At 44.7% G+C, this 26828-nt stretch overlaps 1 protein-coding gene and 1 long non-coding RNA gene across 6 annotated transcripts in view; one reads left to right on the top strand and one right to left on the bottom strand.

The window, feature by feature from the left end:
* WDR93 (WD repeat domain 93) overlaps positions 1 to 26828 on the top strand; it is a 52157-nt gene that overhangs the window by 13627 nt on the left and 11702 nt on the right. For 2 of the 5 annotated variants that reach the window (XM_021098963.1, XM_013997115.2), the window contains exons 5-14: positions 7144 to 7222; positions 11254 to 11369; positions 13186 to 13224; positions 14310 to 14394; positions 18659 to 18830; positions 20941 to 21011; positions 21976 to 22062; positions 23916 to 24035; positions 24340 to 24553; positions 26438 to 26501. In XM_021098963.1, coding sequence (XP_020954622.1) covers positions 7144 to 7222; positions 11254 to 11369; positions 13186 to 13224; positions 14310 to 14394; positions 18659 to 18830; positions 20941 to 21011; positions 21976 to 22062; positions 23916 to 24035; positions 24340 to 24553; positions 26438 to 26501 — 1047 coding nt within the window. Of the gene's footprint in view, positions 1 to 7143; positions 7223 to 11253; positions 12458 to 13185; positions 13881 to 14309; positions 14395 to 18658; positions 18831 to 20940; positions 21012 to 21975; positions 22063 to 23915; positions 24036 to 24339; positions 24554 to 26437; positions 26502 to 26828 lie in introns of those variants that run through there. The other 3 variants (XM_021098964.1, XM_021098966.1, XM_021098965.1) reach the window with 3 other exon arrangements.
* The window catches only part of LOC110261554, a 54275-nt gene that overhangs the window by 11738 nt on the left and 15709 nt on the right, over positions 1 to 26828 (bottom strand). Inside the window, exon 2 of the long non-coding RNA XR_002345805.1 lies at positions 18386 to 18798. This is a non-coding gene — a long non-coding RNA (uncharacterized LOC110261554). The remainder of the gene's footprint in view (positions 1 to 18385; positions 18799 to 26828) is intronic.

A 26828-nucleotide genomic window follows, 5' to 3' on the forward strand; every position in this document is an offset into this window, starting at 1 on the left:
AAAACAACATTTGCCATAGATATATATATTTTGTTTGTTTGTTTGTTTTGTCTTTTTAGGGCTGACCTGCAGTATCTGGAGGTTTCCAGGTTAGGGGTCTAATCAGAGCTACAGCTACCGACCTATACCACAGTCACAACAATGCCAGAACCGAGTCACGTCTGTGACCTACACCACAGCTCACGGCAACACTGGATTGTTAACCCTCTGAGCAAGGCCAGGAGTTGAACCGGCAACCTCATCATTCCTAGTCAGATTCGTTTCCACTGTGCCACGACGGGAACTCTTTTTTTTTTCTTTTAAAGGGCCGCATCTGCTGCATATGGAAGTTCCCAGCTAGGGCTCAAATGGGAGCTACAGCTGCCTACCACTGCCACAGCAACCCAGGATCCAAGCTGCATCTGCAACCTACACCATAGCTCACAGCAATGTCAGATACTTAACCCACTGAGTGAGGCCAGGAATTGAACCCACATCCTCATGGTTACTGGTCAGGTTTGTTACCTCTGAGCCACAATGAGAATTCCACATTATACTATTTTCTGCCTTCATGTGTGTTTGAAATTTTTATAACCCACAGGTTGATATTAAAATAAATACATTAAAAATGTAGAAAAAATGATCACACTACCCAAGGCAATCTACAGATTCAGTGCAATCCCTATCAAAACACTAATGGCATTTTTCATAGAACTAGAACAAATAATTTTAATATTTGTATAGAAACACAAAAGATGCCAAATAATTAAAGCAATATTAAGAAGAACAGAACTGGAGGAGTCACACTCCCTGACTTCAGACTATACCACAGAGCTACAGTAATCAAAAGAGTATGGTACTGGCACAAGGACTGAAACAGGTCAATGGAACAGGATAGAAAGCCTAGAAGTAAACCCACGCACCTACAGCCAACTAATCTATGACAAAGGAGGCAAGAATATACAATGGAGAAAACACAGCTTGTTCAATAAGTGGTGTTGGGAACACTGGACAGCCACATGGAAAAGAATGAAATTAGAACACTCCCTAACACCATACACAAAAACAAACTCAAAATGGATTAAAGACCTAGATATAAGACCAGACACCATAAAACTCTTAGAGGAAAACATAGGCCAAACACTCTCTGACATAAGCGACAGCAACATCCCAGATCCACCTCTTAGAGTATTGACAGTAAAAACAAAAATAAACAAATGGGACCTAATCAAACTTCAAAGTTTCTGCACAGCAAAGGAAAGCCTAAACAAAATGAAAAGACAACCAACAGAATGGGAGAAAATCTTTGCAAATGAATCAACTGACAAGGGATTAATCTCCAAAATTTATAAACACCTTCTGCAGCTCCATACCAAAAAAACAAATTACCCCATCCAAAAATGGGGAGAAGATCTAAACAGACAATTCTCCAAATAAGACATACCGATGTCAAAAAAAAAAAAAAAAAACACATGGAAAGATGTTCAACATCACTCATTCTTAGAGAAATGCAAATCAAAACCACGATGAGATATCACCTTCCACCAGCCAGAAGGGCCATCATCAAAAAGTCTACAAACAATGAGTGCTGGAGAGGGTGTGGAGAAAAAGAACCCTAGTACACTGTTGGTGGGATTGTAAATTGGTGCAACCACTGTGGAAAACAGTACGGAGATTCCTCAGAAAACTAAAAGTAGAACTACCATTTGATCCAGCAATCCCACTCCTGGGCATCTATCCAGAGGAAACCATGACTCGCAAAGACACGTGTACTCCAGTGTTCATTGCAGCACTATGTGCAATAGCCAAGACATAGAAACAACCTAAATGTCCATTGACAGAGGAGTGGATCAAGAAGAGGTGGTACATATACACAATGGAATATTACTCAGCCATTAAAAGGAACGAAATACCGGCATTTGTAGCAACATGGATGGACCTGGAAATTATCATGCTAAGTGAAGTCAGCCATACAATGAGACACCAACATCAAATGCTTTCACTGACATGTGGTATCTAAAAAAAGGACAGACTGAACTTCTTTGCAGAACAGATATTGACTCACAGACTTTGAAAAATTTATGGTCTCCGGAGGAGACAGTTTGGGGAATGGGGGGATGCTCTGGGGTTGTGGGATAGAAATCCTATAAAATTGTATTGTGATGGTCATTGTACAACTACAAATGTAATAAATTCATTGAGTAATAATAAAAAAAAAACCTAGAAATAAACCGTGTACTTATGGTCAATTAATCTATGACAAAGGAAGCAAGAATATATAATGGAGAATCAATGTTCTCTCTAACAAATGGTTCTGAGAAAACTGGACAGCTACATGTAAAAGAATGAAATTAGAACATTGCCTAATACCATAAACAAAAATAAACTCAAAATGGATTAAAGACCTAAATGTGGGACCAGATACATAAAACTCCTAGAGGAAAACATGGGCAGAACACTCTTTGACATAAATCACAGCAATATTTTTCTTGGATCTGTCAACTAGAGTAATGGAAGTAAAAGCAAAAATAAACAAGTGGGACCTAATTAAACGTAAAAGTTTTTGTACAGCAAAGGAAACCATAAACAAAATGAAAACAACCTACAGAATGGGAGAAAATATTTGCAAATGATGCAACCAACAAGGGATTAATTTCCAAAATTTATAAGCAGCTCATACAACTCTACATCAAAAAACCAAACAACCTAATTAAAAAATGGGCAGAACTGGGAGTTCCCGTCATGGCTCAGCAGAAACTTATCTGACTAGGAACCATGAGGTTGTGGGTTTGATCCCTGGCCTCACTCAGTGGGTTAAGGATCCGGTGTTGCTGTGAACTGTGGTGTAGGTTGCAGACGCGGCTAGGATCTGGTGTGGCTGTGGCTGTGGATTAGACAGGGAACCTCCATATGCCGAGGGTGCGACCTTGAAAAGACAAAAACACAAACAAACAACCCACAATAGGTATCACCTTACATCTGTTAGAATGGCTGTTATGGAAAAGACAGACATAATAAGTGTTGGAGAAAAGGGAACCCTCGTGTACTGTTGGTGGGAATAAACTGGTGTAGTCACTATGGAAAACAGTATGGAGTTTCCTCAAAAAATTAAAAAAAAAAAGGGGCAGAACCGAATGGACATTTTTCCAAAGAGGAAATGCAGATGGACAACAGGGAAATGAAAAGATGCTCAACATCCCTAAATCATCAGAGAAATGCAAATCAAAACCACAATATCACCTCACCGCTGTCAGAATGACTATTATCAAAAGAACACAAATAACAAATGTTGGCAAGAATGTAGCAGAAAAGGTACACTGTTGGTGGGGAGGTAAATTGGTACAGCCACTGTGGAGGTATGGAGGTCACTGTAAACCAGCGATAATTGAAAAAGATAAAAATCATTTAAAAAAACAGTATGGAGGTTCCTCAAAAAACTAAAATAGAACCATCATATGACCCAGCAATTTCACTCCTAGGTATATGTCAAAAACAAAAAACAAAAACAAACCCAAACCTACAAATTTGGAAAGAACATGCACCCCTGTGTTTACAGTAACGTTACTGATAATTGCCAAGACATGGAAGCAACTTGAGTGTTCATCAACAGATGAGTGGGTCTAGAAGCTACACACACACAATGAAATACTGTTCAGCCATAAAAAAAGGAGATTTTGCCATCTGCAGCGATATGGATGGAGGTGGAGGGTATTATGAGAAATGAAACAAGTCAGGCAGAGGGGGACAAATACTGTATGATATCACTTCTATGTGGAATCTAAAAAATACAAGTTAGTAAATATAACAACAACAAAAAAGAAGCAGACTCACAGATATAAACAAACAAGTGGGAGTTCCCATCATGCCTCAGCGGTTAAGGAACCCGACTAGCATCCATGAGGACTCGGGTTTGATCACTGGCCTTGCTCAGTGGGTTAAGGATCCCGCATTGCTGTGGCTGTGGTGTGGGCCGGCAGCTTCAGCTCCAATTCGACCCCTAGCCTGGGATCTCCCATATGCTGCAGGTGCAGCCCTAAAAAGACAAAAATAAATAAATAAATAAAAGAACAAACAAGCAGTTACCAGTGGGGAGAGGAAAATGGGGAGGAGAAATATAGAGGCAGAGGATTCGAAGGTACCAACAATTATGTATAAAGTAAGCTACAAGGATATATTATACAACATGGGGAATATAGCCAATATTTCATAACTATAAATGGAGTTTAAACTTTAAAAATTGTGAATCACTGTTTACACCTGTAACTTATATAATATTGTACATTAACTTCAGTTTAAAAAGGAAAGTGAAGGAACAAAGGGATTCGGTCCTTCATTCTTTATTTTGACTGTTGCAGTGAAGATGAGTTTTTGGACTTTTAGAAGCCGTTTGACACCACATAAACTACAAGACAAACCAAGGACTGATGCTCACTGGGGAAAAGAATGCTTAATCTTTTAAAGATTGAATGTTGACCACTGGCCGAATGCTCCCAGTGGGATTTTTCCTAAATAAGCAACAGTAATGTTTTAGGACAATTCACTGGAAAAACTGATCCCTGGGTGGAGGATCCTGCTGTTGGCCAATCTGAAGAATGAAATCTGGATTTGACTGCTCTATTCTCCAGGAATGTTGTTAGGCCAGTTTTTAACCAGCCCCTAAACAGCTGTAATCATTCACTGACCCAGCAGTTCTTCAGATCACACATTAAGAGAATTGTATCTACAATTCTTATCCCTATTAAAGACACAATAATCTGCTAATATTTTGACTGCCAATGTAAAATAAATTAATTAATTAAAATAAAAAAGTGAAAGAAAAACAAAAATAAAAAATGTTTAGGAGTTCCTATCATGGTACAGTGGATGCGAATCCATCTAAGAACCATGAGGTTGCAGGTTCGATCCCTGGCCTCGCTCAGTGGGTTAAGGATCCAGCATTGCCATGAGCTGTGGTGTAGGACACAGACGCGGCTCAGATCCCATGTTGCTGTGGCTGTGGTGTAGGCCAGCAGCTGTAGCTCTGATTGGACCCCTAGCCTGGGAACCTCCATATGCCACGGGTGCGGCCCTGAAAACACAGAAAGACCAAAAAAAAAAATAAATAAAGTTTAAAGTTCATTCTCCTTAAATAATTTAGGGGCCTTAGCAGCCTAATTAGTCTAGCCATCTTAGAGCTAGTCTTAGAGCTCCTTAAAGGTACAGCCCAACCATACACATTGAGTTTTTATCTGGCCCAAAATTTTAGCAGACTTCATACTAGGGTTACATTCAGTCTCTAGTTAATTTGGACTGAATGTTTGTGTCCCCCAAAAATTCATGTTGAAATCTTAACCCCTGATGTGATGGTGTTAGGAGGTGGGGGCCTTGGGAAGATTAGGTCATGAGGGCAGAGTTCTCATGAATGGGGTTCTTATGAATGTGCCCTTATGAGACCCAGAGAGTTTCTTTAACCCTTACACACCATGTGAGAACACAGCTAGAGGTGGCAGGCAGTGCTTTCCAGACACCAAATCTGGCAGAAATTCCTGGAAATCTTGGATTTCCAGCCTCCAGGACTATGAAGAATAAATGTTAATTGTTTATGAGCCACCCAGTCTATGGTGTTTGTTACAGAAACTCAAACAGACCATGACACTAGTGTGGTCTAGATAGATCCTTTTTTCAAGCAACTGATCAGAGTTTCCAGGGCCATGTAGAACTTGTTTCAACTCACTTTGAATAACTGAGGTCTGTAGGGGGTTGTGAAACTGACCAGGACCTCTGATAGCCTGAAATCACCACAAATCATTGAGTATTTAAGAAACCAGTAAATAAGCCCCAAACCTTTAGACGGAGAGTTCCTGTCATGGCTCAGTGGTAACAAACCCGACTAGTATCCATGAGGATGCGGGTTTGATCCCTGGCCTTGATCAGTGGGTTAAGGATCCAGGTTGCCCTGAGCTGTGGTGTAGGTCGTAGACATGGCTCTGATCCGGCGTTGCTGTACCTATAGTGTTAGGCTGGCAGCTGCAGCTCTGATTTGACCCCTAGCCTGAACACTTCCATATGCCGCAGGTACGGCCCTAAAAAGCCAAAAAAAAAAAAGGGTATTAAAAAAAACCCAGGGAGTTCCCGTCGTGGCGCAGTGGTTAACAAATCCGACTAGGAACCATGAGGTTGCGGGTTCGGTCCCTGCCCTTGCTCAGTGGGTTAACGATCCGGCATTGCCTTGAGCTGTGGTGTAGGTTTCAGACGCGGCTCGGATCCCGCGTTGCTGTGGCTCTGGCGTAGGCCGGTGGCTGCAGCTCCGATTCAACCCCTAGCCTGGGAACCTCCATATGCCGTGGAAGCGGCCCAAGAAATAGCAACAACAACAACAACAAAAAGACAAAAGACAAAAAATAAATAAATAAATAAATTAATTAATTAATTAAATAAAATAAAATTAAAAAAAAAAAAACCAGGAGTTCCCATCGTGGCGCAGTGGTTAACGAATCCAACTAGGAACCATGAGGTTGCGGGTTCAATCCCTGACCTTGCTCAGTGGGTTAAATATCCGGCATTGCTGTGAGCTGTGGTGTAGGTCGCAGACGCAGCTCGGATCCAGCGTTGCTGTGGCTCTGGCGTAGGCTGGTGGCTGCAGCTCCGATTCAACCCCTAGCCTGGGAACCTCCATATGCCGTGGGAGTGGTCCAAGAAATAGCAAAAAAAAAAAAACAAAACAAAACCCAAGCACCTTTAAACAGAAAATTGAATTCCATGTCTTTAAATACAGTCTTGTCCAACTCCTGTACAAAAATGGAAAGTTTGAAGCTTTTTTTTTTTTTTTTTTTTTTTTTTTAGGGCTGCACCAGCGGCATATGGAAGTTCCCAGGCTAGGGGTCAAATCAGAGCTGCAGCTGCCAGCCTACGTCACAGCCACAGCAATGCCAGATCCGAGCCTCGTCTGTGACCTACACCACAGCTTACAGCAATGCTGGATCCCCGACCCATTAAGCAGGCCAGGGACTGAATCTTCACGGATGCTAGTCGGATTCATTTCCACTGCATCACAATGGGAACTCCCAAGGCATCTTTTTATGCTTGAGCTTTAAAAGGATTTATGTTCCCTGGTAAGAACCACAAATACACTCTTCTTCTGTCATCAGGCTGAGCTTACTCTATCAGCATCTCTGTATTTTTCAGGATGATACCAGCAAGCAGACCACCTGTGTAAAGATGGAGGTTTCCGAAGGAGGGGACTTTGCAGCCTTCCTCCTCCAAGGCAAGACTAACCAGAGGTTCTTAAAATGGTTCACATTTGCCTACTCTTCCAGATAATCACTCCCCCTACCATCCTTTTATTTAGAAATAATTTACAGAAGAGTTGTAACCATAGGACAGAATTCCCCTAACTGCTTTATCCAGTTTCCCTAATATCAACATTTAACATAACCATGATACATTTGTCAAAATTAAACAAATAACATTGGTATAACATTATTAACTACAGGGTTTTTTTTTTAGATTTTACTAGTTTTTCTTCTAATTTTTCACTCCAAGTTTCAATCCAACGTATCATATTGCATTTATTCATCATCTTTTTAGTCTACAACTATTTGCAACAATGTCTTGGTCTTTCTTTGTTTTTCATGACCTTGACATTGATGAAGAGTACCAGTCAGATATTTTTTCTTTTTTTGTTTTTCTTTCTGCTTTTTTAGGGCCACATCCATGGTATACAGAGGTTCCCAGGCTAGGGTCTAATTGGAGCTACAACTGCCGGCCTAGCCACAGCCACAGCAATGCCAGATCCGAGCCTTGTCTGTGACCTACACCACAGCTCATGGCAATGCTGGATTCTTAACCCACTGAGCGAGGCCAGAGATCCAACCCCGAAACCTCATGGTTCCTAGTCAGATTCGTTTCCACTGCGCCAGTGGAACTCCACCAATCAGATATTTTGTGCAATGTTCCTGATTTGTTTGTCTGACTCTTTCTTCATGCTTCAACCTGGGTTAAGGGTTTGGGAGAAGGTCCGGAAGAAGTGACATGCTCTTCTTGTCGCATTATATCAGGGGGAAGTAGTAGCAGTGTGACCACTCCTGCTGATGTCACCCTTGATCACTTAAGTAAAATGACCTGCCACTTTCCTCCGCAGTTGAGCTCCTGTTCTTCTGTTTCCATACTCTAAGTCCAGACCATACTCAAGGGGAGAGAATTTAAGCACAATTTCCTAGATATATAAGGATCAAAAATATTTAAGACATACACTGAAACTGCCACAGTGACTGATAAATTGAAGGGAGATACTTTGAGAATATCCTGTTTCTCCGTAAAGTTTTGCCCCCCAATTTTTATTTTTTATTTTTATTTATTTATTTATTTTTTGTCTTTTTGCCATTTCTTGGGCCACTCCCGTGGCATATAGAGGTTCCTAGGCTAGGGGTCTAGTTGGAGCTGTAGCCGCCAGCCTACGCCAGAGCCACAGCAACATGGGACCCGAGCCGTGTCTACAACCTACACCACAGCCTACAGCAACGCCAGATCCTTAACCCACTGAGCAAGGGCAGGGACTGAACCCACAACCTCGTGGTTCCTAGTTGGATTCATTAACCACTGCGCCACAACGGGAACTCCTGCCCCCCAATTTATAGAAGAAAATAGATAAATGTTTTGGCTACACCTCATGGCATGTGGAAGTTCCCAGGCCAGGAATCAAACCTGTGCCACAGCAGTGACCCGAACCCCAGCAGTGACAACGCCAGATCCTTAACCACGAGGCTACCAGGGAACTCTGACAGAACATATTTTATTCAAGTGATTGTAAGCATGATTTTTAAATATTTAGATGTATCGTATGTTAGCCTCTATACTCTTGTCCCAGGCTCCTCAAATGTTAGGTGCTTGAGGAAGATATATATTTTATAATGCTTTATGCATCAAAGGAAGCTTTTTTATTCATCTATTTGTTATTCATTTATTATTTTTTAGAACAGCTGTAGTTTCATGGCAAAATTGAGGAAAGGTACAGAGATTCCCTATATACCCTCTCTGGCCCCACACATGTGTAGCCTCCCCCATTATCAACAACACCGGTACATTTGTTACTACTGATGCACCTGCATGGACACATCATAATCACCCAAGGACCAGTCATCCAAAGATTGTTTACATTCCGGTTCTCTCTGGTGTTATACATTAGATGGGTTTGGACAAATGTATAATGACATGGATCCATCATCAAGCTGTCATACAGAGTGTTTTCAATGCCCCACAAATCTTTGGTGCTCTATCTCTTCATCCCTCCCCTCTCCCCAACTCCTGGCAACCACTGACCCCTTTACTGTCTGCATAGTTTTGCTTTTTCCAGAATGTCATGTAGTTGGAATCATACAGTATGTAGCTTTTCACTTTCACATAGTAATATTCATTTAAACTTAGCTTATTTCTCTTTAATTTTTTATGAAAGTATAGTTCATTTATAATGTTCTGTCAATTTCTGCTGTAAAGTGACCCAGTCATATCTATCTATCTAGCTATCTATACACACACACACATTATTTTTCTCAAATTATCTTCCATCATGTTCTATCACAAGTAATTGGATATAGTTCCCTGTGCTACACAGCAGTACCTCATTGCTTATCCATTCTATTTTTTTCAATTTTTTTATTTCCCCAATACAGTTTTTTTCCTACTGTACAGCATGGTGACCCAGTTACACATACAGGTATACATTCTTTTTTCTCACATTATCATGCTCCATCATAAGTGACTAGACATAGTTCCCAGTGCTACACAGCAGGATCTCATTGCTAATCCATTCCAACGGCAATATTTGCCTCTATTAACCCCAAACTCCCAGGCCATCCCACTCCCTCCCCCTCCCGCTTGGCAACCACAAGTCTATTCTCCAAGTCCATGATTTCCTTTTCAGTGGAAAGATTCATTTGTGCCATGTATTAGATTCCAGATATAAGTGATATCATATGGTATTTGTCTTTCTCTTTCTTACTCCACTTAGTATGAGAGTCTCTATTTCCATCCATGTTGCTGCAAATGGCATTATTTTGTTCTTTTTTATGACTGAGTAGTATTCCATTGTGTATATATACCACATCTTCCTAATCCAATCATCTGTCAATGGACGTTTGGGTTGTTTCCATGTCTTGGCTATTGTGAATAGTGCTGCAATGAACATGCGGGTGCATGTGTCTTTTTCAAGGAAAGTTTTGTCCAGATATATGCCCAGGAGTGAGATTGCTGGGTCATAGGTTAGTTCTATGTATAGTTTTCTAAGGTACCTCCATATTGTTCTCCATAGTGGTTGTATCAGTTTACATTCCCACCAGCAGTGCAGGAGGGTTCCCTTTTCTCCACACCCCCTCCAGCATTTGTTATTTGTGGACTTATTAATGATGGACCTTCTGACTTATCCATTCTAAATGTAATAGTTGCAACTACTAAACCCAAACTCCCATCCATCCCACTCCCTCCCCTGTCCCCCTTGGCAATCCCAAGTCTGTTCTCCATGTCTGTTACTGTTTTGTAGGTAGGTTCATTTGTGACATATTTTAGATTAAAGGAACCTTTTATACTATCTGAGTCATGACTTGCTGGGACTGTCGTGACAAAGTGCCATAGCTGGGTGGGTTTAAACCACAGATAGTTATTCCCTCACAGCTCTGGAGGCCAGGAGTCTGAAATCCAGGTGTCTATGTGATTACTCTTTCGGGGAAGCATTTAGCCAGAATCCCATGATGGGAAAGTAACCTTTCCCAGGTTGGCACGTATTCAGTATAGAAGTGGAACATGCTTCTCTAGCAAGAGAGAGTTTCACAACCACCCCATGGCATGTCACCTCCTTAAATCTTGGTCAGAAGAATCCACTTGGGGCATCTCCCTGGATTCTAACCCTTTCTCAGCCATACTTTTCTGATTCTATATATGCCATTTTCCTCCCCAGATGGGAAGAGCTGTAAGACAAAATGTCAGTGGAATTTACTGTTTGGAACCTAGAAAACGTGGGGACCAGGCAGAGCAGACAACTGGGTTACAACTGTTACATCAGCACTGAGAGTATGAGAAGCCCCTATTTCCTTTAGACGTGGTGGATGGAGAGGAGGAGCCAGCAGCTCTCCGTGAGTGAAGGCTAGAATAACCACTCCACAACCACGTCTCTCAATTTGTCAGAGTTGCTGTTCCAAGGGTTCCTGCTGGTCTCTGTGCCAGCAGTTCTGAGAAGGCCGTTTCTCAGAGGCAACTTGTTGCCTGCTTGTGGTTGCTCAATGCTTTCCTGGTTTCCCAATGCAGGAGCCGGAGATATTTGGCTGGACGTGTATAAATTGCCTAAGGAGTCTTGGCTCAAGGAAGTGGAGCACCCCCAATTCGCCTTGAATCCAAAGAAAAGAGTCAGACAGCTGCAACTGGTAGGAAACAACTTATGTTTCTCCTACCCTTGACCCCCACATCTAGCCTAAACCCTGCAATTTCAGGATGAAGGAGGCCTCTGGAGACACTAAAAGAGGACAAGAGGCACACCGGCCCCTGTCTCTCAAACTGATTTGCTTTGGTTAAAATAAGATGTTACAAAGTAGAGGTGTTGGAGTTCCTGCTGTGGTGCACCTGGTTAAAGATCCGGCATTGTCTCTGGGGCGGTGTGGTTTTGAACCCTGGCCTGGCACAGGGGGTTAAGGATCTAGCATTTCTGCAGCTGTGGCTCGGATCTGATCCCTGGTCTGAACACTTCCGTATGCCGCACATGGAGATCAAACCAGCCCCTCCACAGAGACAAGCTGGGTCATGGTCACCCACCATGCTGCAGTGGGAACTCCTGCACTTATTATGTTTTAATCAACAACTAAATTAATTGAGTAGACCTTTGAAACGTATTGTATTACATACTAAATAATCTGTAAAATTGTTAATGTAGGAGACCAAGATTGAGACTCATAGTTGATGCTGAGCTCATTGAGTGGCTCTGGGTAAAAGTTTTTTTCTCTCCGGTGAATGTCTTCATGACAGGGTATGATCTTGTATCTCTGGAAGTTACCGGCCCAGAGAACTTCCTCTTCTAAACTCGTACAGAATTTATTCTCTGTACGTCTCTGTGGTGCTTCTCACACACACTCCTGTTGTGCATGGCATTCCTTCCCTCCTAACTAGGTGATCAGTTTCTAGGTGATTAAGGTCATATCTTCTGCTTTTTTAAATCAGCCAACCCTTTGGCATCCTACTTGGTATCCAACAGATAGAATTTTTGGAGGGATTATTCTCCGAGTGGGAAAAGCACCTTTTGGAATGGGGGTGGTTCCTTGCCACAACCTAATCGGTTTCTATAACTGGGAAGCAGTTAACTACTGCCAGTTGACAGTGGTAGTTCTTGTACCATTGTACAAGAATTATATGTTGAGTTACTTAAATATAATGGCCAACATCATGGATATATTTTTTTGCCCGTCAGAAATTTCACTTCAGGGAGTTCCCGTCTCGGCTCAGTGGTTAACGAATCCAACTAGGAACCATGAGGTTGCGGGTTCGATCCCTGGCCTTGCTCAGTGGGTTAAGGATCTGGTGTTGCCGTGAGCTGTGGTGTAGGTTGCAGACATGGCTCAGATCCCGCATTGCTGTGGCTCTGGTGTAGGCCGGCGGCTACAGCTCCAATTAGACCCCTAGCCTGGGAACCTCCATATGCCGTGGGAGCGGTTCAAGAAATGAAAAAGGACAAAAAAAAAAAAAAAAAGAAAGAAAGAAATATTCACTTCAGGGGTTCCCTTGTGGCACAGGTGTGGCATAGGTTTGATCCCTGGCCTGAGAAAGAAAGAGACAGAGAGACAGACAGAGACAGACAGACAGACAGAGACAGAGAGAAAGGAAGGAAGGAGAAAAGAAGGAAGGAAAGAGGAAGGAAGGAGGAAAGGAAGGGAGGGAGGGAGGAAGGAAGACTCATTTCTCCTTAGATTTTTGTAAGAGTCTCCTAGTGATCTCACTTCCACTCACGTCTCCTCTTACTGTCACTCAGGATTTCTTGTTTCCCCAAATATGTCTGACGATCCTAGAGAACAGGAATTGTGCTAAAATCCTGCAGGCCGGAGGACCACGGAGTTAGTGATCCTCCATGTCTACAGGCTGAGTTCATTTCTCGCGAGAGTAACTGGAGGGAAGAAGGCGCGTCTGAAAGGTTAAGGGAGAACGGGAAGATGTGCCAAAGCCAACTGCGCATTCATTTCTCATTTTTATCCTCAGGACACTCTTGATCCCATGACTGCAGACAATTTAGAAATGGTAAGAAACTTTAAAGAAAATCTAAGTTGCAGGTTAGACACGTGGCTCGGATTTTTTAGATTCTATTAAATTATCCTCCAAAAATGGCCTATGAGTTTACATTTAGTCATTATTTCTCCACAGACCAATGACCTTGATGTTATCAACTAATTGACTTTTTTTGCAAACTGATTAAACAAAATGGCATCTCGTGTTAATTTTCACTAATCTCTTCATATTTTTATTGGCTATGAAGTTTTTTTCTTCTGTGAATTGTCTGTGGATTCTTCGCCCATTATGTATTTTCTTCCAACCTATTATTTCACTTTTTACCTTGTTTATGTGCCTTTTTGTTGTAAAGAAGTTTTAGATTTTGATATAGACAGAATTTTCAGTTTTTTCTTTACAGGTATTATACTTAAGAAGGCTTTCTCTATCTCAACATTATATATAAATTCTCCTGTGTTTTCTTCTAATACTTTCATAGTTGGCTTTTTTTTTTTTTGACATTTAACTCTTTAATACACATGGGAGTTTCTTTTGTGAATGGAGCAAGGAGGGGATCAACTTTTATCTATTTTTAAATTTTTGATTATTTTATTATTTTATTTTTTATTTTTGGCCACACCCACAGCATGCAGAAGTTCACGCCAGAGATCCAGCCCAAGCCATAGCAGTGACAACACCAGATCCTTAACTGCTAGGCTACCAGGGAACTCCTGAAATGAGTTTTTTGCTGCTGGAGTTTTGTTTTGTTTTGTTTTGTTTTGCTTTGCTTTTTAGGGCCACACCCTGCAGCATAAGGAAGTTCCCAGGCTAGAGTTTGAATTGAAGCTACAGGTGCCAGCCTATGCCACAGCCACAGCAGTGAAGGATCCGAGTCGAGTCTGCAACCTACACCACAGGTCACGGTAATGCCACAGCTCATGGCAATGCCAGATCGCTGACCCACTGAGCAAGGCCAGTGATTGAACCTGCATCCTCATGGATCCTAGTCAGATTCATTTCCACTGCGCCACAATGGGAACTCTCTGAAGTAAGTATTTTTAATGATCCTGTTTTATCTCCTTTGTTGGCTTATTAGCCGTGCCTTTTCCTTATTGTAGGATATAAACATTTGTTTTAGAGGAGATTTTAAGCTGAGTCATCCAGTTTACATAATGAAGATCAAACCACCCAAACCAGTTGCAGGTGGGTAGAATTCGATGAATATTCTCTTTCCTTTTACCATTGATTTCTCAGTTTCTTCTTTGCCTTTCTCTACATTTCCCATCTTTCCCATTTATTAGCAGCAATATCTAATTTACAAGTATGGTTCTGAATATAACTTTTTTGTTTTGTTTTGTTTTTGTTTTTTAGTGCCGCACCTGCAGCATATGGAAGTTCTCAGGCAAGGGGTTAAATCAGGGGTATAGCTGGCGGCCTATGCCACAGCCACAGCAATGTTGGGATCCAAGCCACATCTGTGACCTACATCACAGCCACAGCTCATGGCAATACCGGATCCCAGACCCACTGAGCAAGCCCAGGGATCGAACTCGCATCCTCATGGATACTAGTCAGGTTCCTTTATGCTGCACCATGAAGGGAACTCCCAGGAAGATAACTTTTTAAGTTATAAGCTCTGGGACCTACAGACTAAGTATACAGTTAACTAACAGAATTGGGACATCAGGAAAGAGACATGTTCCCCGAGTGCTGTAGAGTTCATTCATTTGTTCCTACATTCCTTCGCTGATTCATTCATCAGTGCTTGCTGAGTGCCAATAATGCACCAAGCACAAAGATGAATAAAACACATTTCCTGTGCTCTCAAAGCTGCTAGTATAGCAAGAGAGAATAGGAGGAAACTACCATAGTAGGATATAATAGATGCAGTAATGGGGAACATCCAGGACTGTGAAAACATAGAGGAAGGAGTAACTAATCCGCCCAGGGAATAGGCAGAGGCTTTATCAGAAGAAGGGTCATTTGGGAAGGTTTTGAAGCATAAGTGGGAGTCAGTCTAGAGGAGCAGAGAAGAGGTCCATTGTAGACAGCGGATGTAGAGTCTATCCTCCAATATTCACACATGACCTCAAAGATATGTCCGCAAGAATATTCACTGTGGTGTTTTTATAGAGGCAATAGATTGGTTGGATGAATCTGGTACCCTCTTACAAAGGAATACTTTGCAAATATTAAAAACAAAGAGAAATGCAAAAGCCCAAGAATAGCCAATTCACTTTTACAAAGAACCTGGTGATATGATTTTCTCCATCAAGATCTATTATAAAGCCTCAGTAATTAAGACAAGGTAGAAAAAGAGATGAGTGAATAATAGATGGAAATATATATAAAATATATATAGAGAAGGAGTTCCCATTGTGGCTCAGTGGTAATGAACCCAACTAGTATCCATGAGGATGTGGGTTCAATCCCTGGTCTCACTTAGTGGGTTAAGGATCTGGCGTTGCTGGGAGCTGTGGTTGTAGGTCGCAGATGCAGCTTGGATCCCGCATTGCTGTGGCTATGGTGTAGGCCAGCAACTATAGTTCCAATTCAACTCCTAGCCTGGGAACTACTGTGCTGTGGGTGCAGCCTTAGAAAGAGACAGAGATTGGTGTTCTCTTATGGTGCAGCAGGTTAAGGATTTGGCATATTCATTGTAGTGGCTTGGTTTGACACTGTGGCGTGGGTTTGCTTCCTGGCCCAGGAGCTTCCACATGTCACAGGCATGGCAAGAAAAGAAAAGAAAAGGAAAGAAAAGAGATTGATCATACCAAGTTAGGATATGGAATTACCAGACCTCCCATACATTGCGCTTAGCAATGAAAATCAGTACAACTACCATGGAAAATGTTTTAATATTATCTAGTAATGCTGAAGATAATTTATATCCTATGACCCAGCATTTACACTCCTAGGTAGGGTGACCAAGCATATCAGTTTGCCTGGTATTAAGGGGGTTTCCTGGGATGTGGGACTTGTGGTGCTGAAACCAGGAACTCCTGAGCCAGCCAGGATAAGTTGGTTACCCTACTTCTAGATATATACCTGATAGGCTTGTAAGTTAATGTGTATCAGGACACATGTACAGAAATGATAACAATGACAAGATTTCCAACAGTCCCAAATCATGAAACACCTGAAATACCCATCAATAAAAGAACAGATAAATAAATTGTAGTCACGCAATGGAATACTATACAGCAATGAAAAGGAACAAACGGCAGCTGTACCCAACAAAATGGAAAAATCTCAAAAATAACCTTAACGCAAAAGAGAACACATACAGAGTTAATACTGTGTGATCCACTATGTACAGTTCAAAATCAGGCAACATAAAGCTGTAGTGTTTATTTATTTATCTTTTTTTTAGGGCCACACCTATGACACATGGAAGTTCCCAGGCTAGGGGTCGAATTGGACTACCGCTGCCAGCCTACACCACAGCCACAGTAACGCCAGGTCCGAGCCTCATCTACAACCTACGCTACAGCTCACGGCAACGCTGGATTCTTAACCCACTAAGCAAGGCCAGGGATCAAACCTGCATCCTCATGGATACTAGTCAATTTCGTTGCAACTGAGCCACCATGGGAACTCCAAAGCTGTAGTATTTAGATGCATATTTAGGTAGCAAAAGTAAAGTGCATGTCATGAGGTAATTACATAAAATCCAAGCAAATGGCTGCTGCTCTTCAGGGGGCTATGACTGGAGGGGCCTTTGGCAAGCTTTTAGGGAGAGGTGACAATCTGTTTCTTGACCTCAGTAGAGACAGATGTCTGCTTTATAATTTATTGAGATCTAATTTTATGTTCTTTTCTGAATGTGTTCTATTTCGCAACAAGAAAAATGTTTAATAAACGAAAATAAGCAACAAACAGTGAAGAAGATCTTATAGCACTGAAATGAAGAGATCTCCAAGATATTTTGTTAGGTCACAATGCAAGGGGTTGAGTGTATGACAGCAATTCTCAAACTTCAGCTGGGTCAGACTTTCTTGGAGAACTTGTTAAAACCCAAATTGTGGGGCCCCACCCACAGTTTCTATTTCAGGAGGTCTGGAGTGGAGCCTGAGGACCTGCAATTCTAACCCTGTCGGATCCCTGCTGATCTGGGACCACATTTTGAGAACTGCTAGTTGATATCTGTTATCATTTGTTTATAAAATAAGTAAAAATGTATATGTAATACATACAATGATATAATACATATAAAACTATATATTATACAATATAATAATATGCTACCATCTCTTTATAGAAAGGGGTCTCCTTCTAGAAAGTTATGCAAGAAAACTGATAACAATGGTTGCCTCTGGGGAAGGGGACTAGGGTTCTGTGAGACCTTTTGGGCAACTCGAGGAACTGGGGTATCCTCCAAAGAGAGCATAATTCTGAACTTCCCATTGTGTTGCAGCAGAAACAAATCTGATTAGTGTCCTTGAGGATGCAGGATTGATCCCTGGCTTCGTTCAGTGGGTTAAGGATCCTGCACTGCTCTGGCTGTGGCATAGGCCGGCAGCTGGAGCTATAGTTCGACCCCTAACCTGGGAACTTCCATATGCCACAGGTGTGGCCCTAAAACGGGGGTAAAAAAAGAGAACAAAGTTCTGAAAGTTGGGGTGTGAACCCAGAAAATAAACCACCTAGTTTTACTGTGGATTTAGGAGCAGATGAAAAAGAAGAAAATGAAAGGTTACTGGGAAGGAGAGTCACAAGGAAGGTGACTGGCAGAGAAGGGAGATTTTTTTAAAGGAAGGTAGGTGGATAAATGTAAGCACAGGAAGAGCTGGGACTGTCTAATGTGGGTCCTCAGCAGCAGCTGAACAATGAGGGTAATTGACAGGTTTGCAGGCTTGCTGCACTGGGGAGACAGCAACAGTGATCTAAAGTCTCTAGTGACATAGTTGGAGTTCTCATCATGGCGCAGTGGGAATAAATCCGATTAGGAACCATGAGGTTGTGGGTTTGATCCCTGGCCTCACTCAGTAGGTTAAGGATCCAACGTTGCCGTGAGCTGTGGTGCAGGCCGCAGATGTGGCTCGGATCTGATGTTGCTGTGGCTGTGGTGTAGCTCCGATTCGACCCCTAGCCTGGGAACCTCCATATGCTTGCTGCAGGTGCAGCTGTAAAAAAAAAAAAGAAAGAAAGAAAGAAAGAAAAAAATTTTTTAAATTAAAAAAAAAAGTCTCACACTTCCTTGGCCTTTGGAGATTCTGTAGTCTGGAAACGGAGTGCTGGCGGTTTGGAGACGGAGAAGCGGGAGGAGCGAGAGCAGTGGCCCTTTGCTTCTGCTCCATGAGCTGGTGGGGCGGGAGGCTAGGAGAAGACTGAACGGCTGGGCAAAGCGAGAGCAGATCTCTGAGTGTGAGGGATCCTGCAGGAAAGTGTGAAGCGTGGGGATGAGGGGAAACCAGGAAGGAGGCAGTCCGGTGGTTTGAACAATGCTGGAATGTCTTCAACCTAGGTACTGCATTTAAAACTCCCCTGGAGGTCTTTGCCAAGATAGAGGACTGCTGCGGGCTGGGCTCCGGGCAGAATCACTTCATCAAGGAGAGTCAGTGGGATCAGCAGGCATCGATCTTCAAGGCCACGTACCAGAAGTACCTGGATGGGGAGAGGGAGGAGGAGCCGCTCAGGTGAGCCAGGGGGTGGGGGTGGGGTTGGCACCCAGCGAGAGCACCTCCATCCTCAGAGCTCCTCTTCTCTGGGCCTCTGTGGAAATCAGCCCAAAGACCTGAGCTGATCTAGGTCTCAAAGCACTTGATGGTTTGGGGAACCTTTCTGAGAACTTCAGAAAAATCTTTTGAAAAGTTGTCTGTTAAATAAAGTTAGAACAGAGGCTGATAGTATGGATTTCAAAGAAGGACTAGAGATCTACGGAGATGGGATGTAGAGTTTATTTTACAATTTTATGTATGATAGCATCTCCTTAAAAAATTTTTGTATTCCTGGAGTTCCCATCATAACTCAGTGGTTAACGAACCTGACTAGTATCCATGAGGACACAGTTTCCGATCCTTGGTGTCCATCAGTGGGTTAAGGACCTGGCATTGCCATGAACCATGAGCTGTGGTGTAGGTCGCAGACATGGCTCAGATCTGGTGTTGCTGCGGCTGTGGCGTAGGCTGGTGGCTACAGCTCCAATTCCACTCCTAGCCTGGGAACCTCATATGCCGTGAGTGTGGCCCTAAAAAAAAAAAAAAAAATTGTTTTCCTAATTATCTAGACAACAGAAGATCCTAAAGATAGGAAAAAATGTCACCACTATTAACATTTTCTCCATTTCCATCAAGTCTTTCTAAATGCAGTACATGAATGTGTAATTATTAAAATACGTTACTTTCTAATCTCGGTCAACAGGTTGGCCTCACTCACCCCGTGTTCTGAGTGTTAAAAACTGAGCCCAAGGCTGTGGGATGGAAATCCTGTGAAATCAGATTGTTATGATCATTATACAACTACAGATGTGATAAATTCATTTGAGCAATTTAAAAAATAATAAATAAATAAATAAAAATCGAGCCCAAGTCCTTAAAATACCTGGCGGAGCCAGTTGAGGAGCTAACTCTCCTCACAGCTACTGTGGGTCTCAGGAATGTTCTTGCTTCACATGGGAAGTGAAACCTCTCATCTTGCCATTAAGTGGACCTTGAATTTTCTCACTTCAGGACGCAAAGTCCCAGGGCTAAGCCCTAACAGCAGCTACCAAGGCCGGAACTGGAACCCATTAAGGTTCAATGCTGTGCTGCCTAAGGAGGTAGTTAGGAATCTTGCAGGCCAGTTGCTAAACCTCTAGTAACTATCTACAGTGCGAGTATTTATACCACAAAAAGCTACAAACACTATAAATCAAATCAGGGTTTTTGTTTTGTTTTACTCTGGTTTTTTCTTTTTAGGGCCACACCCATGGTATATGGAGGTTCTCAGGCTAGGGGTCCAATCGGAGCTGTGGCCACCAGCCTACACCACAGCCACAGCAAGGCAGGATCAGAGCTGCATCTGCGACCTATACCACAGCTCACAGCAATGCATGTCCCCAACCCACTGAGCGAGGCCAGGGATTGAACCTGCACCCTCATGTTTATTAGCTGGATTCGTTTCTGCTGTGCCATAACAGGAACTCCTGGTTGTTTTTGGGTTTTTTTGTTTTTTGTTTTTGTCTTTCTGTCTTTTTAGGGGCACACCTGTGGCACATGGAGGTTCCCAGGCTAGGGGTCTAATGGGAGTGTAGCTGCCAGCCTACGCCAGAGCCACAGCAACGTGGGATCTGAGCCGCTTCTGCGACCTACACCACAGCTCATGGCAATGCCAGATCCTTGACCAGTGAGGCCAGGGATCAAACCTGCGACCTCGTGGTTCCTAGTCGGATTCATTTCTGCTGCGCCACAGTGGAAACTCCTGTTTTTTTTTAAAGAGTGCCAACTTAGCAAACCACTGGGGGTATTGCTCCCAGGAAAGAAGCATTTATGCACCTCATCCAAAGTCTAGTCCTGAAGGACAGAGATGGCTCTGCCCCTGTTGTGTGCTGTCCCCAGCCTGAAAGGAACTCCTGCCTCTCTTCCTCACCAGCTTCCAAGGTCTGCACCCCCCAGAGTCAGCATAGGATGTGCTTTGCCTCATGGCTCTGGGTGCCTGGGAAGGTCCATCCTAACGACCCATATCTGGTCTTAGCACCAAGACCCTGCCAGCATCTCCTCTTGCCAAGCAGTCTGCCATGGCTCTGATCAGTGTCTCTTTCTTTCCCAGTATGGCCACATTCCACTTCCTCTTTCCTAGCTGCCTAATTGCAATGCCAGCAGAAGTCAAGAATCCCCCAGGTAAGTGAAGGTGAAGCAGGTGGTTGTCCTGGGCAAGTGGTCACCTTGGGGGAATCCTCAGCAGGCTCCTAGCGAAGCTCTGCCCCACACACACTGACTGCTGGCAGGAAATGAGGTGGACAGTGGGTTCCCAGCTGTAGCTTAACTGTGTCTGCTTGGTGCTCTGGTCCCCGAGCTCTGATTCCCTGATAAGGGAGACTGGTGCTGTCTTCTGGGAGTGACCTGCCTCGGAGGATGGTAAGCTCACATCCCACTGGCTGCTTCTGGATAGGGATTCCTTTTGTATGAAATGTTATTTATGGAGTTCCCATTGTGGCTCAGTGGTTAACGAATCCGACTAGGAACCATGAGGTTGCGGGTTCGATCCCTGCCCTTGCTCAGTGGGTTAAGGATCCGGTGTTGCTGTGAGCTGTGGTGTAGGTTGCAGATGCGGCTCGGATCCCGCGTTGCTGTGGCTCTGGTGTAGGCCGGTGGCTATGGTAGCCATGGGAGCGGCCCAAGAAATGGCAAAAAGACAAAAAAAAAAAAAAAATGTTATTTAAAACCCTGACAGGAGTCCCCACTGTGGTGCAATGGGATCAGTGGTGTCCTGGGAGCACTGGGACCAAGGTTTGATCACAGTGGGTTAAAGATCTGGCATTGCTGCAGCTGTGGCTTAAGTCACAGCTTTGGCTCAGATCTGATTCCTGGCCCGGGAGCTCCATATGCCTCCGGGCAGCCATAAAAGAGAAGAAAATAAAAGAAATAAAACCCTGACAGCCAAGTGGACGTGAATCATCTAGAAGATGTGAAAGCAGGGAGTTGGGTCTAGAAACAGCCCTCCTGGAAGCTCACCCTTTTGATGGGTGCTGCCCCCTTAGAAGGAACTATTGCAAGCTGCCTTCCTCTTGAGCAAACCCCTTCACACAAACCAAGGGCCACCCAGTCTGCTTACATGATGCCCCTTTGCTCTCATCTTTCCCAGGGGTGGCCTGTGTCCTTGGTGTGCACTGGACTGGAAGTCACAACTTCTTCCTCTATTCACTTAACCGAACGCTCAAGGATAAATTTGGTACTTTACTGTGGAGACCGGGGTAGCCTAAGCTCAGGACTCTCAGAACATGTCCTTCTTCAGCTTAGCTGAGAGCAGGTGACTGACACAGCAACGTGGCTTTAGGGGACCACAGCTGTAGTGGCTGAAGTGTGACCCCAAGCCTGTCTCTGAACTGTCATGTTTCTTAAAGATGACAGGGGAGTTCCCATTGTAGTTCAGCAGATTAAGGACCCAGCATTGTCTCTGAGAGGAGATGTGTTCAATCCCTGGCCTCGCTCAGTGGGTCAAGGATCCAGTGTTGCCTTGAGCTGTGGTGTAGGTCACAGACGTGGCTCGGATCTGGCATTGCTGTGGCTGTGCTGTAGGCCAGCAGCTGTAGCTCCAGTTCCACCCCTAGCTCAGGAACTTCCATATCCCGTGGGTGCAACCCTAAAAAAGCAAAATACAAAAAATAGATGACAGGGTCATAGGGACAAAGAGCCATCAGGCCCTAGGGCCCCTTAGGCAGCAAACATCAAAAGAAGGTGGGGCTGGCACAGGAAGGCCCGGCCCTGCACAGGGGTCAGCAGTGTGATCTCAGGCCAGTCCCTTTAGCTCCCAACCCGTTATCTCATCTGAAACAGAAAGCCACTCAATCACACCATCTTTACCTACTGCACACACATCTGTTGTGAATAACAAAGTCCAAAGAATTTCTGTGCATCAAAGCTCTTTGAAGTTGAAAGGCACTCGGGAAACATGGGTGGTGGTTGTTTGCTTTTTGCAAAGTCATGGAGACAGGTTACATAAGCAAGTTCACTTTGTGAGAATTCCTTGAGCTATACCCTTATGTTGTGCTTCAGAATTAGACTTCAGGAGTTCCCGTCGTGGCTCAGTGGTTAACGAACCCGACTAGGAACCATGAGGTTGTGGGTTTGATCCCTGGCCTTGATCAGTGGGTTAAGGATCCAGAGTTGCTGTGAGCTGTGGTATAGGTCTCAGACGTGGCTCAGATCCCGAGTGGCTGTGGCTGTGGTATAGGCCGGCAGCTGCAGCTCTGATTCAACCCTAGCCTAGAAACCTCCATGTGCTGTGGGTATGGCCCTAAAAAGCAAAAAAAAAAAAAAAAAAAAAAAAAAAAAAAGAATTATACTTCAGAAGTAACATTTACAAACTCACGAAGGAAGAATTTCTTTCCTCCCATCCCTGTCTCAGGCAACCTGGATTCCTTTTTTTTTTTAATTATAGTTAATTTACAATGTTCTGTCAATTTCTGCTGTACAGCAAAGTGACACATATATATGTATGTATCTCGCATTATTCTCCATCATGTCCCATCACAAGTGACTAGATACAGTTCCTGTGCTATACAGCAGGATCTCACTGCTTATCCACTCCACACACACTAGTTTGCATCTATTAACCCCAAACTCCCAGTCCATCCTACTCTCTCCCACTCCTCCTCCCCCTTGGCAACCACAAGTCCATTCTAGGCAACCTTGATTCTAATCTCAGCTTCTGTACTGGTTGGCTAGGTGACCTTGGGCAAGTCACTAACTTCTCTGCCTCAGTCTCCTCATCTGTAAAATGAGGGTGCTAATAGGACTCATCTCATAGGATCCTCTGAGCATTAAATGACGCACAGACAGTGCTTAGCACTGTATTCAGCACCTAGTAAGTACTCACTCAGTGCTAGCTGTAGTATGATAGCAGTGTGTAACTTGTTATATTATCCTGAGGAAGGAGACAGCGTTGCACAGAGAGGCAGGAGATGGAGAGTCCAGACGGGCAGACAGTCTGGGTCTCAGGTTGTCCAGGTGGAGGTAAGGGGTGGGGGTGGGGGTGGGGGTGGGGGTGGGGGGCAGCCTGGTGAGTGGCGTCCTCCCCACTAGACCCCGAGAGTGTGTGGCCCTGTGCCGCGCCCATTGTGGTATCTCAGCTCAGCCACTGCTGCTCCTACCTGGTGCTGGCCTGCGAGGATGGTGTGCTCACGCTGTGGGACCTGGACGAAGGTGAGCCCCGCCCCTGCCTGGCAGCATGTCCCCCTGCCACACCTGGACAGCCCAGGGTCAGCTATAGTGAGTCCCTGCCTGGGTTGGAGCTTCCTTCCTTCTGCTCTGGTGCAGACTCTGTCCCCCCTCCATGGGTCTGGGTACCCCATACACTCTGGAGGGAGCTCCCCTCCCCCTTGGCCACTGGGGCTTCCTGCTGTCCCTCCAGGGGGGAGGGGGTCGAGGCTGCTGCTGGTCGCAGACCCAGCACCCCTGGCCGTGCCCCTCCACCCCCTTCCTGACCTGCCTGTGTGATGACCTTCAGGACTCTCTCTTGGAGTCATCGCTCTTCCTGAAAAATGTATCTGCCAAAGCGTTCACTTCCTGAAATACTTCTTGGTGCACAAGGGACGGAACATGTATCCTGAGGGTCCCGTGAAATCCCGAGTGAAATGTGTGGTTCTGTGCACAGATGCTTCTCTCCATCTGGTGGCAGCCTCAGGGACTCAAGGACCCACCCTCAGCTTGCTGGTGGAGAGGTTGGTGGCTTGAGGGCATGTGGGGGGGTGGGAAGGGGAAATGATGCTATCTAAGAGTCAAAAGTGACCGTCTCTCAGACCAGAGTCCACTTTCCCTCTAGTCAGCACTTTCCTAGTGAGCCTCTCAAGATCACCATCTTTTACATGTGGCTACATGTATAAAAGTTTTCTAACAAAATGTATGATGGCACAAATGACATCTTTCATATCACACATGGCCCACAGAAGGTCATTTCTGCCCAAATAGGGCTGTATCAGTTTCTCCAAGGGTCTCTTTCTCTGTCTTTTATTTTATTTTATTTTATTTTGTCTTTTTGCCTTTTCTAGGGCTGCTCCCGTGGCACATGGAGGTTCCCAGGCCAGGGGTCCAATCAGAGCCGGCCTAAGCCATAGCCACAGCAATGCAGGATCCGAGCCAGGTCTGCAACCTACACCACAGCTCATGGTAACACCGGATCCTTAACCCACTGAGTGAGGACAGGGATCAAACCCACAACCTCATGGTTCCTAGTCGGATTCATTAACCACTGCGCCACGGCCGGAACTCCTCTCTCTCTCTTTTTTTTTTTTTTTTTTGTCTTTTTGCCTTTTCTAGGGCCACTCCTTTAGCATGCGGAGGTTCCCAGGCCAGGGGTCCAATCAGAGCTGTAGGCACCAGCCTACGCCAGAGCCACAGCAATGCAGGATCCGAGCCGTGTCTGCAACCTACACCACAGCTCACAGCAACACCGGATCCTTAACCCACTGAGCAAGGGCAGGGATCAAACCCGCAACCTCATGGTTCCTAGTCGGATTCATTAACCACTGCGCCACGATGGGAACTCCCAGGAACTCCTCTCTCTGTCTTTTAAATTGTGAAATAGTCCATGCATGCAAATGATCTATGCATCACATATGGGGGGTGTATTCAGCCAGATTGAGAGAGAGACTCCCCTGTACTCGTCACTGAGCTTAAGAACTAGATCATCCCCAGTTCAGCTCAGGCTCTGTGTGTGCTCCTCCCTGATCACGTCCTTCTCGCACCTCCTCAAGAAGTAGGAGCAAACCACCGCACAAGGTAATGGCTTAAGAAAACGTCACCGCTTAGCCTCTGATGCGGTAGGTCGGCGATTTGGGTGGGGTTCAGTTGGGGGAATCCCTCCCCTGGTCTCGCCTTGGCTCTCACAGGTGTCCCTGGCCAGCTGGTGACTCGGCCAGGGGCTCGATGACTAAGCAGCCTCACTCACATACCAGGCAGTTGGCCCTGCTGGCCAGGCCCCCTCCTCGTGGCCTCTCCTGAAGGCTGTTTCAGGCTCCGTCACCTGATCGCCTAAGGGCTCCCAGCCGCCAGCGAGGGCGTCTTGATTCAAATGCTTTCCAAGTCTCTGTTTGTGTTACATTGGACAAAGTGCGTCACCTGGCCATGCCCGCATTCAATCATGGAAAAAAACGATTCCACCTTTGTTTTTTTCCCTTTTCTTTTTACGGCCGTATGCAGCATACGGAAGTTCCTGGGCTAGGGGTCAAATGGGAGATGTAGCCGCTGGCCTGCACCACAGCCACAGCAATGCAGGATCTGAGCCCCGTCTGTGACCTACATCACAGTTCCCTGCAATGCCAGATCCTTAACCTACTGAGCGAGGCCGGGGATCAAACCTGCATCCTCATGGATACTAGTTTGATTCATTTCCGCTGAGCCACGATGGGAACTCCTAGAACACAATTACTTAAGCATCCTCCTACCAATGGATATTTAGGTTGTTCCCAGTTCTCGCTACTCTGAGCTGTCTCTGACATATCTCCTGATGCTCATAGACAAGAATTTCTCCAGGACACATGCCTAGGAGAAGATAGCAAAACTTGAAACCTCTTCAAGTCTGGCTGTCTGTGTCTTGTTTCCCATAGGCCTGTGAAGCACCTGGATGAAGCCATCTGTGCAGTGGCCCCGGTTCAAGCCTTCCCTGGCATGGTAGGTTCCTCAGGCCTCTCATTCCTCTTCAGAAAATGTGCTCATTATTCCTTCCAAAAATATCTACCAAAGGCCTATCATGTGCTGAGCACCAGACTGGCTCCGGGTCACAGAGACCCGGGGGCAAAAGCACCTGCCCTCATGGAGCTCAGTTCCTTTGGGAAGGCAGGCGAGTCCCCAAGCAGCTGCCCTGGAACCTGAGAGAGGCCGTGATACATGCTTTGCAGGAAGTATCAGAGAGATGGGCCTCCTCCCTCAGCCTGCTGAAGGTGGTGGGGGCGGAGAGGATGCTTTGGAGGAAGGATGGGCAGCTGAGCTGAGCCCCGG

This window comes from Sus scrofa, chromosome 7, assembly GCF_000003025.6.
Source record: "Sus scrofa isolate TJ Tabasco breed Duroc chromosome 7, Sscrofa11.1, whole genome shotgun sequence".
NCBI classification, from domain to species: domain Eukaryota; kingdom Metazoa; phylum Chordata; class Mammalia; order Artiodactyla; family Suidae; genus Sus; species Sus scrofa.